The 14,035-nt window shown below is 42.1% G+C and overlaps 1 protein-coding gene across 3 annotated transcripts in view; it reads right to left on the bottom strand.

The window, feature by feature from the left end:
* snx14 (sorting nexin 14) overlaps positions 1-9,535 on the bottom strand; it is a 172,275-nt gene extending 162,740 nt beyond the window's left edge. For all 3 annotated transcript variants that reach the window (XM_072265914.1, XM_072265915.1, XM_072265916.1), the window contains exons 1-2: positions 9,358-9,535; positions 5,198-5,318 (exon numbers count right to left, since the gene is read on the bottom strand). In XM_072265914.1, coding sequence (XP_072122015.1) covers positions 5,198-5,318; positions 9,358-9,494 — 258 coding nt within the window. In that variant the 5' untranslated portion in view covers positions 9,495-9,535. The remainder of the gene's footprint in view (positions 1-5,197; positions 5,319-9,357) is intronic.
* Positions 9,536-14,035: the final 4,500 nt, after the last annotated feature.

Raw genomic sequence — 14,035 nt, 5'->3', positions numbered from 1 at the left:
GCCTTGCTAAAGTCCACATAGACAACATCCACTGCCTTGCTTTCTTCAACTTTCTTAATAACTTCTTCAAAAAACTCTTAAGATTGGTTAGACATGACCTATCTTGCACAAAGTCATGCTGACTACTTTTCAATAACTTTCCACTACTGATATCAGGCTCACCAGCCTATAATTTCCCATCTTACTCTTAGAGCATTCCTTAAACAATGGTACAAAATTAGCTATCCTCCAATGCTCTGGCACCTCACCCATTTTAAATATCTCTGCTAGGGCCCCTACAATTTTTGCACTTGCCTCCCACAGGGTCCAAGGGAATACCTTGTTAGACCGTGGGGATTTATCCACCCTAATTTGCTTCAAGACAGCAAACACCTCCTCCTCTGTAATCTGTTTAGGGTCCATGACCTCAAAGCTGCTTTGCCTCGCTTCCAAGTAAATAGTTGCAAAAAATCCGTTTAAGATCTCCATCATACATTTCAGCTCCATGCACAGATGACCACTCTGATCTTTCAGAGGAGAAATTCTTCCCTTGCTATCCATTTGCTCTTAACATATCTGTAGAAGCCCTTAGGATTCTCCTTCACCTTGTCTGCTAGAGTAATGTTGTGTCTTCTTCCAGCCCTCCTGATTTCTTTCTTAAGTGTTCTCTTGCATTTCTTATAGTCCTGAAGTACTTCATTTATTTTTACCTGCCTATACCTGCTATGCACCTCCTCCTTTTTCTTAACCAGGGGCTCAATCTCTCTCAAAAACCAAGGTTTCCTGAACATGTCATTCTTGCCTTTTATTTTGACAGGAACATACAAACACCGTATTCTCAAAATTTCATTTTTGAAGATCTCCCACTTACCAAGTACACTATGGCAAGAAAGCAAACTGCCCCAATCCACACTTGCAAGATCCTTTCTGAGACCATTAAAATTTGCCTTTCTCCAACTGAGAATCTCAACCCAAGGATCAGATTTATCCTTTTACATAATCACAGGTTTCCCTTGCTATCTGAAAGTAGAGCGTTCCTATGAAACCTTTTGTAAGCCGAAATGGTGTAAAGTGAAGAAGCAATTACCATTAATTTATATGGGAAAATTTTTTGAGCATTCCCAGACCCAAAAAATAACCTGCCAATTCATACAATTTATAGCACATAAAACCTAAAATAACACTAACATATAGTACAAGCAGGAATGATTTGATAAATACACAGTCTATATAAAGTAGAAATAATGAAAGAAAGTTTGAAGCTAATAACTCATCAGAGGTGATTGATAAGTTTGTGGCCTGAGGTAGAAGGAGATGAGTTATTAACTTCAAACTTTCTGCATAATCACTCAAAGAGTTGACCTGCATATGCATGTAACGAGAGCTGTATAACTCATCTCCTTCGATCCTAGGCCACAAACTTATCAATCACCCCTACTGTAGGCACTTTCTGGAGGTCCAAGATCCGCATGCTCCACGACCGCTGGACTTGTGTGTGTAAATGTAGGAGGGGACTATGTTGAAAAATAAATGTGCTAGGCTTTCTAAAATTGACACAGTCTACCTTAGGCCACAAACTTATCAATCACCCCTCGTAAGACTGTTCCAGCCTGTTCCGTGTATGTGAGCCATTATATCCATTCTGGAATTTGTCTCCCGGTACTACCACGCACATAGATAAGTCTGGCTCCAGCCTGTCTTCTGTGGGGGTATCTGAACACCTATATCTATTCTGTAAGAGCACCTGCAAACCAGTTGGTGGACTGAGCAGGAACAGTCGCAGACTGTCCGGGAGGCTTTGAATAAAGGGTTTATACTTATACGGTCTCTGAGTGAGTTTATCCGGATTCGACTTCCACAGGAAGGAAAATGCAATGTTAGCATCATTTCGAGAGCATTAAATCATAAAAACAAGGACGTAATGGTAAGGCTTTATAAGGCATTTATCAGTCACATTTGCAGCATTGTGAGAAGTTTTGGGCCTCTAATCCAGAATAACAGAAAACTAAAGCACAGAAACAGGGCCTTTGGCCCATCTAGTCCATACAAACCAATTAAATTGTCTAGTCCCATTGACCTGCACTGGACCATAGCCCTCCATACTCCTCCCATTCATATACCTATTCAAACTTCAATTAAGCATTGAAATCCAAACTGTATCTATCACTTACAAAGGCACATTCTCACCATCCTCTGAATGAAGTTCCCCCTCAAGCTTCCCTTAAATAATCCTCCCGGGAGGGGGGAGAAGATGGTGGCGCGACGGCAGCGCACGCTGCCACTTCGGTGATGAATATCTGTTATCTGTCAAGTAGGGGACCGTGCACAATCCCGGTTTGATGAAGACAGATGTGAGAGCACAGCGGAACATCTGGAAAACTTCTGAAATGACTGCTTCGCTGCCGCTGCTACTGTGCGGTATCTGGAATCTCTGGAGCTGAAGGCCCCGAAATCCTCGGCTTTGCATGTTTCAGCGGATGGGGAGAGGTCAAAGGCGCTCGGCAGAGGATGGCGCTCGGGAGGCTGTATCGGAGAGGCTGCTCAGAAGCTCGGAGTTTTCGGACAGATGGACTCAGGGTCGGCTGGGGTCAGCTGCTTCCAAGGTATCGGCAAGTTGACGGTGCTTGAAGGTTTATGGTAGGGAGTTTCTCCTTTTTGCCGCCTGCTATCGGGAACTCGGGAGTTGATCAACTCGGGACTTCGAGGCTTTTTTTTTTAACTGTACCTATGGTCTGTTCTTCATCAAATTGTGGTATTGCTTTGCACTGCTGTAACTATATGTTATAATTACGTGGTTCTGTCAGTGTTAGTCTTTGGTCTGTCTTGTTTTCTGTGAAATCACTCCGGAGAAACATTGTATCATTTCTTAATGCATGTATGCATTTCTAAATGACAATAAAAGAGGACTGAGTGTTCTCATAATCTAATCTTTCACCCTTAACCCACGACCACTAGTTGTAGTCTCACTCAACCTCAGTGGAAAATGTCTACTTGCATTTACCCTATCCATACCCCTCAATTTTTTATACCTATCCAGGAAAGGATATGCTTGCATTGGCAAGGGTCCAGAGCAGGATCACGATACGATTCTGGGAATGCATTGACTAACACATGAGGAGTGGTTCATGGCTGTGCGTCTGTACATGCTGGAGTTTAGAATGAGTGTGGATCTCATTGAATACTGCTGAAGATTGCAATGCCTAGACTAGATGTGGAAAGGATGTTTCCTGTAGTGGGGAGTCTAGGACCACAGGGCACAACCTCCGAATAGAAGAATGATGATTTAGAACAGAGATGAGAAAAGATTTGAAAGCCTCAGAGAAGGTGCAGAGAAGATTTATGGACATACAAACCATTCAACTATTGACTTTATTGTGTAGTCTGATCACCTCAATACAAGAATGTAGAGGCTTTGGAGGGAGTGCAGAACAGGTTCACCAGGATGTTGACTGGATTAGAGAATATTTTCACTAGAGTGTTCAATACTCAAGGTTGATATGATAGAAGTATCATCATTATGTGCTGTGTCATAAGAAGTAGGTGACCATGGTCCCATAACCACGATTGTTCTTGGCAAATTTTTCTACAGAAATGGTTTGCTATTATCTTCCTCTGGCCAGCGTCTCTACAAGATGGGTGACCCCAACCACCAGGACCAGGACTACAAGATGGGTGACCCCATCACCAGGACTTGTGATATGCACCAGATGCTCGTACGACTATCCACCACCTGCTCCCATGGCTTCACGTGACCCTGATTCCGGGGGGGGGGGCTAAGCAGGTGCTACACCTTGTTCAAGGGTCACCTGCAGGCTAGCAGAGGGAGGGAGTGCCTTACACCTCCTTTGATAGAAACATTTCTTCACCTCGCCACCCAAAAATTATGGAAGGCATTGGCGGGGTAGTTAGTCTTTTCCCCTGGACTGAAATGTCAAATATTAGAGTACATAGGTTTAAGGTGAGAGGGGCAAAGAGGTAATTTCTTTTTAAATAAAGTATGGAAGGAACCTGGAATCCACAGCATGGGGAAGTGGTAAAAGTAGACACGAAACCAATATTTAAGAAGCGTTTAGACAGACACACGAACAGGAAGTAAATAAAAAGATATGGATGACATACAGACAGATGTGCATCATCATGGGCACAGATACGGTGAGTTCAAGGATCAGTTCCATGTTCTATTAGGCAGCATTTCGCTCCAATAATCCTCTCACTGATGCCCAGTTTGGAAACTGCAAGGACGACTCAGCTCTACCCCTCATCACAGCCCTGGACAAAAGAACTGAATTCTAGAAGTGAGATGAGTGTGAAATCAGAGCAGCACTCTGTGGCACAAAGCACCCCTGTGAAACCTAAGTTAATGGACAAAGGGAAACACTCCAGTTGTTGGAGTTATAGCTCAGAGGGAGATTGCTGTAGATGTCATGGTTTAATCATCCTCCAACCCCTAAATATCACAGCAGAGGTTCCTCAAGACTATATCATAAGTGCAAACCATCTCCAGCTACTTCCATCAGAAAATGTGATGTATAGGTGTTTGCTAAGGATTGCACAAAGATTAATTTCATTCAAAACTCTTCAGAAAATGAAGCAGCCCATATGTGCACATCTTACCACAAGACATAGGAACAGAGTTAAACCATTCAGCCCACCAAGTCTGCTCTTCATGATATTGCATGACTATTCAACGTTAAACCGTACGGCACAGGAACAAGCCCAAGAAGAGATCCAATGCTGGTGATTCTGTGGTCAATGTGTCACCTCCCGACACTCCAAAGACTTTTCACTGGTCAGGAGTCTAATGTAATAATCTCCAATTCCCTGGACAAGTACAGACCAAACTCTAAGAAGCTCAACACATCCAACGTGAAATTACCCATTTCATTAACAACCCTTTCACTGCCCAGAACATTTCTTCCTTTCAACACCAGTGGACAGTGACTGCAAAGTAATCTACAAAATAACTGTGGCTACTCCCAGGCGTCTGTGACAGCATGTCCTCAAGCCCAAAACTACTCTCATCAAGAACAAGGGCAGCAGGTGCACGGGGATCACCACCTTCCAAATCATGCACTATTCTACCCTGAAAATATATCACTGGTGGGTCTAAGTCCTTAAACTGTGGCTACACCATCACCAATAAAACACCAGTTTTTCAAGATGGCAGTGCTCAGATCATGAGAATAAATAAATTATGAAAATAAAAACTCAGAGTTACCTTTGGCTTGCGCTCAGTAGTGAAGAGAATATTGGGTAGAAGTGAGGCCGGTCCAAGTGAGCAGTAGAAACTGACAACTCCAGCAAGGAATGACCAGAAGATCATGAGAATATGCAGGTACCTTTAGGCAGAAAACAGAGTTATCATGGGATTGACCAGCTTACATTCAAACTGTTACGTAAATGTGGTAAATTTAGTCTAATATGGCTTCATTTAAAAAAAAACTCAAAACAATCTGCTTAAATAAGACCCTAATTGCTCATAAAAGAAATCACTATTGAACCAAACCAAACAGCGCTGGAAACACTCAGCAAGTCAAGCAGCATCTATGGTGACAGGAAAAGAGTTAATGTGGCGGCCACCAATGCCGCTTAGAAACTAAACACAGCCGGGGGGGGGGGGGGTGTGAATTGCCTTCCGTCCAATCTGAAAACAAGCTCCAAAGTTGAAGAATATATTCAATCCTTTATTAAAAAACTAGTAAAACAATCTTGAAGCGATAAAAACTAATGAAACTAAATTGAAGCAATATAACAAAATAAACTGTCTTAGCGTATTAAACATACTTGAGCTTTCTTCAACGCAATTAAGCTACCAAGCTAACTAAGCAATTTTAAACATAATGAAGCAGTTTTAAGTGGTCAGCAAAAAAGATATCATTCCGGCTCACTCCTTAGCTTTACACTCTACGTGAACTTCCAATGACAAATGCATGAATTCATAACCTAAATTCTTTGCTTCTACCATACTCCCACCCACATGACTAACTACCATAATAAAAATAAACACAACAAAAATACAATGTGGATGGAAAATAGATACACGGCTCATATAGGTCAATTGTTGCTCTCTAGAGTTAACATTCTAGGAAGTAGCAATTCCAGCAAAATTCCTCTTTTTTGTAAATTTTAGATTTTCAGCAGTGAAGTAAAATAACTTCACACTACCTCCAAATCAATTTCATAATATGAGAAACACATTCAAAGTCAATACACCTAATTAACTGACATTCATTGCTGTTGTTACAAACATTAAAGATGCACACCTTAAAACTACACTGTACTTTCTCAACAGTTCTCAAGGATATATCTGCATCACAAAACCATTATACTGCAAGGACAGCATTATTTTTTTTCTTGCGCCAAATCTCAATCTATCATCAGTCGGAAGTGCAAAATCACCGATACCGTTCGACAATAAGAAACAGGTCATTCAGCCCTTTGACCTTGCTCCACCTATCCTCAAAGCTTATCAAAATTCTACCTTCACTGATCCCTGACTTTTGGTACCATCCCGTCCAATCGCAGGAAATATGACACTTGTCCCTTCACCTCTTTGCTTTCAACCCCCCAGCAATACCATATGTCCTCCCAGGTGAAACAGCGATTCACCTGCATTGAACACTGCATTCCCCCAGCCCAGGAGAAATGAAACACAGATTAGCTGATGGTTCAAGTTTATTGTCATGTGACTGCACATATATGCAAACAAACAACGTTCCACTGGACCATGGTGCACCCATAAAATATCACACAGAACATTAAACAAAATATTACCACAAATAAGGTAACAAAATATAATTCAAAATCCACGTGAAATGTACAGCAGAGGAAAACAGTAAACAGCTTGCCATCCTAGTGACGAGACCTTGGTAGTGGCAGGCTATTCATTAGTCTCACAGCCCAAGGGAAGAAGCTGTTACGCAGCCTGGCAGTCCTAGTCCTGATGCTTCTGAACTCCTTCCTTTCAATGGGTGGTAGGGATCCTCACCAATGCTTTAGGGCCTTTGCATACAACACTCCCAGAAAAATGTCACAAATAGGGGGAAGGGAAACTCCAGTGATCTCGTCAGCAGTTTTTAATACCTTTCATCAATTTATTTATTCAGAGGTACAGAATAGTAAAAAGCCCTTCCGGCCCAATGAACCCGCGCAGCCCAGTTACACCCATGACAAGACAATGAACGCTGGGGTCATCGTCAAGAGGTTTGGATTCACCATGATTGGCTGTTCAAAGGTTAAAACATAGTAATGATTCAATATTTAACTATTTTGTGGTGGGTCAACAAATGAAGCATGAGTAGTCTCACGAGGACAACGCAACACCAAGGAAGAAGCTGTTGATTGAAGAAGTGCCTGTGGTTGCAACCTGAAACAACATTTGACCATGGTGAGGTAAGACATTCTGAGTCCAGGGCAATTAATTGTCAATACTTTATGAATGTCCGTGTTAGAGGCACCACTTGGACAGTGATTTGGCCATCTCAGAAGAGGTTTACTCACAAAGCAGCTCAAGAGGAAAAGCTGGTAATCAGTTTGAACAGTATCACGCGAGTATCTGAACAATGGGAGGCTCACTGGAAGACAGGAAGTAAAAATCCCAGCATGACACTACAGGTGATGTGGAGATTAGGGGCATTCTGGAGACAGGTTTAGTATCTACAACTTGTTTTCAGATTTTATGAATAGCACAAATCAAGCTCAAACCGAGTTGGATACTTTGAGAAGGGAGTGCATTGCAGCATGAAGCCTGTCTAAAGTTCTGAAAAATCCAATTCAGAGAGTTTCAACAGATTCTGATTAGATTATTGTGGTATACTTACACCAGACTACTTTCCCTGCATACATGAAGCTCAGAGCAAACTGCATACATGCTAATAATAATAACAAATAATTAAAAAGAGATGAGTGCAAAAGAGAATGGTTGAAAGAAGGCAGTGCAATAGAATAGTGCAATGGTTGTAGCGTACTTGTACTTGCTGAGGGTTGTCCAATACCACGTTGTCAAAGTACAGCAAGAGAGTCTGAAAACAGTGATAAGAGACTCCAAAGCCTTGAAAACAATCCAGCAAAGGAACATCAGAAGAGATAATTCTGCAACTTCAAAAAGTCCAGAAGAAGAAACAAAGGGGAAGCAGAGTGGGAGTCAGAATGCAAGATATTGCAAAAGCAACAATACGGAGATGGGAAGCCTTAAACTATCAAAGCAGGTATTGCTGCTCATGACTTCAATATACTAAATACAACGGGTAACTGAATGTTAACGTCTATGCCTCCCAAAGTCCAACAATACATCCCCGACATGAGAGGTGGAAACAGGTAAGGCCGGCCAGCAGGGCTCTGGTGATGTTGTGTAGGCCAATCCCCTGTCCAATAGATTACAGAAACATTGATGAACTCCAACTACAGCATCGACTTTGGACGATAGAGACAGGAGGTCATCAGTGGCCTGTGCTCCACTGAGGGCTAAGGGCCCAAGAAGAAATATCTATATTTATAAGTAAGATTCTCCTTTATATTGGTAAGCTTTTTGTGAAAAGTTTAGTGCATAGAGGTGACACCAAGAACAGAGTGGCCAGGAATGTACTTCAAACAGTATGCACATAATTACCTTAAAACAATTGCTGAAAAAGATTGAGACACCAAATGTATACAGAACTAGCTGGCTGTGTAATTCCTTGAAACTGCTGGTGACTGGAACGGATATTTCAGAGAGAACAAGTGCAGGTTGTGGTGGGGAGGTTAGTGCATGATAAGAACAGGGGGTCATGTGTATTGTCGACTGAACAAGTATTTGTAAGTGTGCTTTTAAGATAAATCTACCATGTGGTATGACTAGCAACAAAAAGTGCACTCAACGATGCAGGGTACACGGAACATAGGTTCCGTGTACCTGATAGCGTGTCCACTGGGTGTGTCTTCTGCCGTTGCAACCCATCCACTCCAAGGTTCAATATATTATGCGTTCATAAAATGCTCTTCTGCACACCACCGTTGTAACGCGCGGTTATTTACCTGTCAGCTTGAACCAGTCTGGCCATTCTCCTCTGACCTCCCTCACTAACAAGGTATTTTCGCCCACAGAACTGCCACGTTGTTGTTTTTGGTACTTTCAATCGACGGAGACCATGAAACCCCCATCCTCACCATGATGAAGCTGCTAATTTACTGCCCTCATTGTGACAGAGACCCTGGAACTCTGCTGATGCCTGTAGTAGCACCAATCCTGCCTGATACACTGACAAAAATCACTGAATTCCTTGGCTTGTTCCCCGCAATGGGCCGCCTACCCCATCCTGTGAATACCTCACAGACCATCTCCCAGGCCAGCCCCAACACCAGGCGTCCCCACGCCCCCCGACACTGTCCGTCACCATTTACCTGTTGAGCAGCAGGGTACAGGAGGTGAGGAGCAGGAAAATGCCACAAAAGACCGGATATTGGCGGCTAATGTCGCGAATGAGGTGAATGCGCAGCCTGAGACCCAGACGCTGCAGCGCCCGGGGCACGGCCGGCATGTTGGACCCACACTCGGAGCCCGGCCCGCGGACACCCGCCCCTTCCGGTTCACCCTCCACCTAATGCGTCACTTCCGACACCTAACGGGAGTAGTCCGTAGGTCCCGATGAGAGCTCGGCAAGTCGCCGGATGGTGTTTGGGTCCGGCTGCAACTGAACCCAAGCTCTCTGATATGAGTGGAGTAAATCAGCTGGTTCAACTTTTTTTTGTGAACTTGTCGAGGAAAGACAGCGTCGCATTTCGTTGTTGCTTTATGGAAATAGCGGTCTCGAAGTATCATGCTGATTGCGAACCTGATGGTATCGGGGTCCATCTTTTCAAGGCTTTGTCTGAATGCTCCAGCCAAATTTTTCGCTATGATTTTTTTTGGTGGTTGAACGCAAACCCCCGCAGCAGTATGTAGATCCTAATTAGAAGTGTGTAAAAATTAACACAAAACCGAGTTTTTCTTAGAAGTCAGATATCCGTCACTTCGATGTGCATATCCTAGTGAAAGTACCTGCAATGTATAGGACACTGGATTCACACTGCCCAAGTTAGACGCAGCGAAGGTTTAATAGACTAACATTTGGTATTGAATGTTTGGTTATGAGTGCTCAAGTCAGAGAAAGACAGTTAGATGTTAAAAAAAAATCAACGGATATGGGATAGTGCATGAGGGTAGAGCAACCATGTAGCCATCTACATGGAAAGTAGTATCCATCAAGGACCCCTCCATCCACGTTATGCTCTCTTCTCACTTCCGCCATGAGGAAGAACTACAGGAGTCTCAAGGCCCACACTACAAGGTTCAGGAACAGTTATTCCCTCTGGTTCAAGAGTCTGATGGTTGAGGGATAATAACTTCACTTTCCCCGTCACTGAACTGACTTACTTTCAACCTCGATAGTTATTGCTCATTTATTTATTTATTTGTGTTTGCATAGTTCGTTGTTTTTTTGCACATTGGATGTCTTGTCTGTTTGTATTCTGTTGTTTCTTTGTATTTACTGTGAATACCCAGAAATCTCAGGGTTGTATACCGTGACAAATAAGTACTTGAATATATCTGCTTTTAACTTCAATCTCACTGAATAGCAGTGGAGCGCAGAGGAGCTGGCCAACTTTATGAATGGGATTCCAGAGTTTACGGCATTGATAATTGAAGGTAAAGCCAGTACAGATCTTGAGTTACAAGCACAAAACCTGTTAGGTGGGCATAACATTGTCTGAGGAAGTTCTTTCCCAGCTGCCATTAGCCATTCTTCTCCCTCCTGTTTCCTATGCCGAGACTGATGGCGGTACCCACCCGTTCTATATGGCATCATGTGATTGTGGCAAAGCTCATTTCCCCTTCATTCTTCACAACCAGACTGTCACCTTTGACAATGGCCCATACCATTATCTTCCAAAGCCTACTGAGTAGGATATGTCCACTCAAGTCAATTCACGTTTAGCAAGCAGCAAACTTGAATGAACAGGGGCAGACCTCTTGGCCTATATATCTTGATCTTTAAGATCAGGCCCAATCTGATTGCACCCTCAATTCCTACTCTATCCACCCACCTTTGCCTATCAGAAATCTATCTACCTCTGCTTATGAATTATTTAACTACCCTCTAAGAGTTGCTAACAACTGACTCAAAACATTTTTTTTGTTTCATCTCTGCCTTAAATCGGCAGCCCATAATCTTTAAAAACAGTGAGTAAAATAGAACTTTGTCATTGCTCAAGACAGGATTGCAGTGCACTCCAGTCCACACAAATAAAGTAGTATTAGTTTGAGATTCCTCAACAAAGGAAACAGCAGCCTTCTGCATCCTTTATCACAACACCAAGATTTTATTCTTTAATCAAGTCCCCTACTTCTAAGATGCAAGCCGCAGCTGTCTGAATGTTCCTCACAAGACAACCTCTCATTCCAAGTACTTGGCCAGCATGTCTTCATTGAAACGTTTCCAGTGCATTAACATCCATCCTTGAGTAAGACCAACACTGTACAAAATACAACAGTTGTGGTCTTACAAGCACAACCTCTGCCTTTGTACTTTTCTGCACAGTAAACATAGTTGGCTTTCCAAATTAGCTGCCATATACCACTTGTGAATCATGCACTGGGACAACCAGATACCTCTACAGTTCTATTTAAATAATCTTTGGGACAAGATAATGAGGCAGAAATTGGAGATAATGTTAGTGATTGTTAGTTAATGGACATATGCATAGAGCAGGAAGTGATAAAAAGAACCATTCTTCAGAAATCATATGTATCAATATACAATGGAGTAAAGGGAATTACAGAGGCATGAGGGGAGCTGGCCAAAGTTGATTGGAAGAGGACGCTAGCAGAGATGGCAGCAGGGCAGCAATGGATGTGTTTGTGGAAGGCACAGGATAGATTCATCCTCAAACAATAAGTATTCCAAAGAGAGGACAAGGCAACCGTGGCTGACAAAGACAGTCAAACACAGCATAAAAGCAAAAGAGGGGACATGTAATAAAACAAAAAGTGGAAAGCTATTAAAATTCACAGAAGGCAACATAAAAGCAATGAGAAAAGATAAAACATGAAGCGAGCCAATAACATGAAAGAGGATACCAAAAGCCTTTTCAACTATTTAGAAATAAAACAGGTGAACATGGGATAGCGAACCACTGGAAAATTACACTGGAGAATAATGAGGGACAAAAATGCAGATGAGGACTTTGTGCCAGTCTTCGCTATGGAAGGCACCAACAGTATGCCAATGTCGGGGGCAGAAGTGTGCAATTTCTATTACTAGCAACTGCTGCATATTAGTGATTTAGATGATGGAATAGATGGCTGTGTTGCCAAGTTTGCAGATACAAAGATTAATGGGGGAGCAGGTAGTGTTGAGGAAACAGGTAGGTAGGCTGCATAACAACTTGGATTTGGAGAACGGTCAAGAAAATAGCAAATTAAATACAATTCACTTTGATAGCAGGAACAAATGTTAACAGAGAAAATCCAAAAATCTGAGATTTGGGAGCCCTTGTGCAGAACACCCTAAAGGTTAACTTGCAGGTACAGTCAGTGGTGAGGAAAGCAAATGCAAGGTTAGCATTCATTTTAAGAGATCTAGAATACAAGAGGAGGAATGTGATTTTTTATAAGGCACTGGTGAGGCCTTACCTTGAGGATTGTGAACAATCTTGGCCTCCTCACCCAAGAAAAGATGTCCTGGTACTGGAGAGGGTTCAGAGGTTCACAAGGGTGATTTCAGGAATGAAAGGGTATCATACAAGAAACATTTGATAGTTTTGGGTACTTGCTGGAATCTATAGGGATGATGGGGATTTTCATTGAAACCTTTTGAATGTTGAAAGTAGACATGGAAAGGATGTTTATCATGGTGGTGGGGGGGGGGGGTAGTATAGGGCAGAGAGCACTGCCACAGCATAGAGGGGCTTCCATTCAAAAGATGCAGAGAAATTTCTTTAGCCAGTGAATTTGTGGAATTTGCTACCACAGGAAGCTATGGAGGCCAGGTCTTCAGGTGCATTTAAGGCAGAGCTTGATAGGTTCTTGATTGGACATGGCATCAAAGGTTAGAGGGAGAAGGGCAGAGAGTGAGGCTGAGGATTGGGAAAAGTAGTATCAGTCATGATTGAATGGTGGTGCAGACTTAATGGGCCAAATGGCCTAAATTTGCTTGAAAGTTATGATGTCACCTAGACCATATAATTATCTCTCCTCTTCCTAATTTACCCATGGAGTCTTGTGTTAAGTCAGCTTTTACCAAATTTCCTATAATTCTGCATTTTAAAATGTCTGTTTTCTTTATAAGTTATATTTGTAGACCCAAATCAGACATCCCATCCAGTATTTAAGACCTATACTTAAACCAACTATCGCCTATATTTTCTCTACTTTTATTTGCTGTTCACCCCATTACATTAGGGCAAACAAACATCATTTTTTGTCACTTAATACCTTGAGAAAAGCTTGCCTAAATGGCCAAGGTAACTAACTACCTTGGCATTAAACTTTAGTTGGGACAGGGGCTCCAGTATTAAAATAATATAAGCAGCAGTGATTGCAGTTGGTAGATCTATCAAAATGAAAAGGACGCTAAAGCTAATGTTTCTGAAAGAATCCACACTTTGAACCAGTGAGTAAGGCAGAATAATAGAGCACATTGCCACCTTAATTACAATTAGGAGTGTCACTAGCATATTTAAATTTGACCCATTTATTGACGGAGTCACAGGTAATGCAAAATTAGTCTTAAGGTCATGTTAATTATTAAATAGTAAGGAAAACATCAGATCTTCTCTGTATTGGAGATTCCCAATGAAAGGACCTATAATTAGAATCTTGTAAGAATCCTGATCAACAAGGTCATTGGGGTAGAGAAAACTGTCAAGAAAATGTATTCACTAGCTCTGAGCGGAATGTTCTTTCTCCAAGAAAATGGACCTCAACATAATTTGATTGCCACCTGATAGTGCATGGACAGATCTGCTTCACTGAAATATTTTGAAACTAGATATATGATTGTTCTGTCACCAAATGGACAACCAAAGAAATCCTCCATTA

The sequence above is a fragment of the Mobula birostris genome, chromosome 8 (genome assembly GCF_030028105.1).
Source record: "Mobula birostris isolate sMobBir1 chromosome 8, sMobBir1.hap1, whole genome shotgun sequence".
NCBI lineage: Eukaryota > Metazoa > Chordata > Chondrichthyes > Myliobatiformes > Myliobatidae > Mobula > Mobula birostris.
The sequence above is the reverse complement of the archived record's forward strand: the minus strand, read 5'-3'. Positions and strand labels throughout refer to the sequence as shown.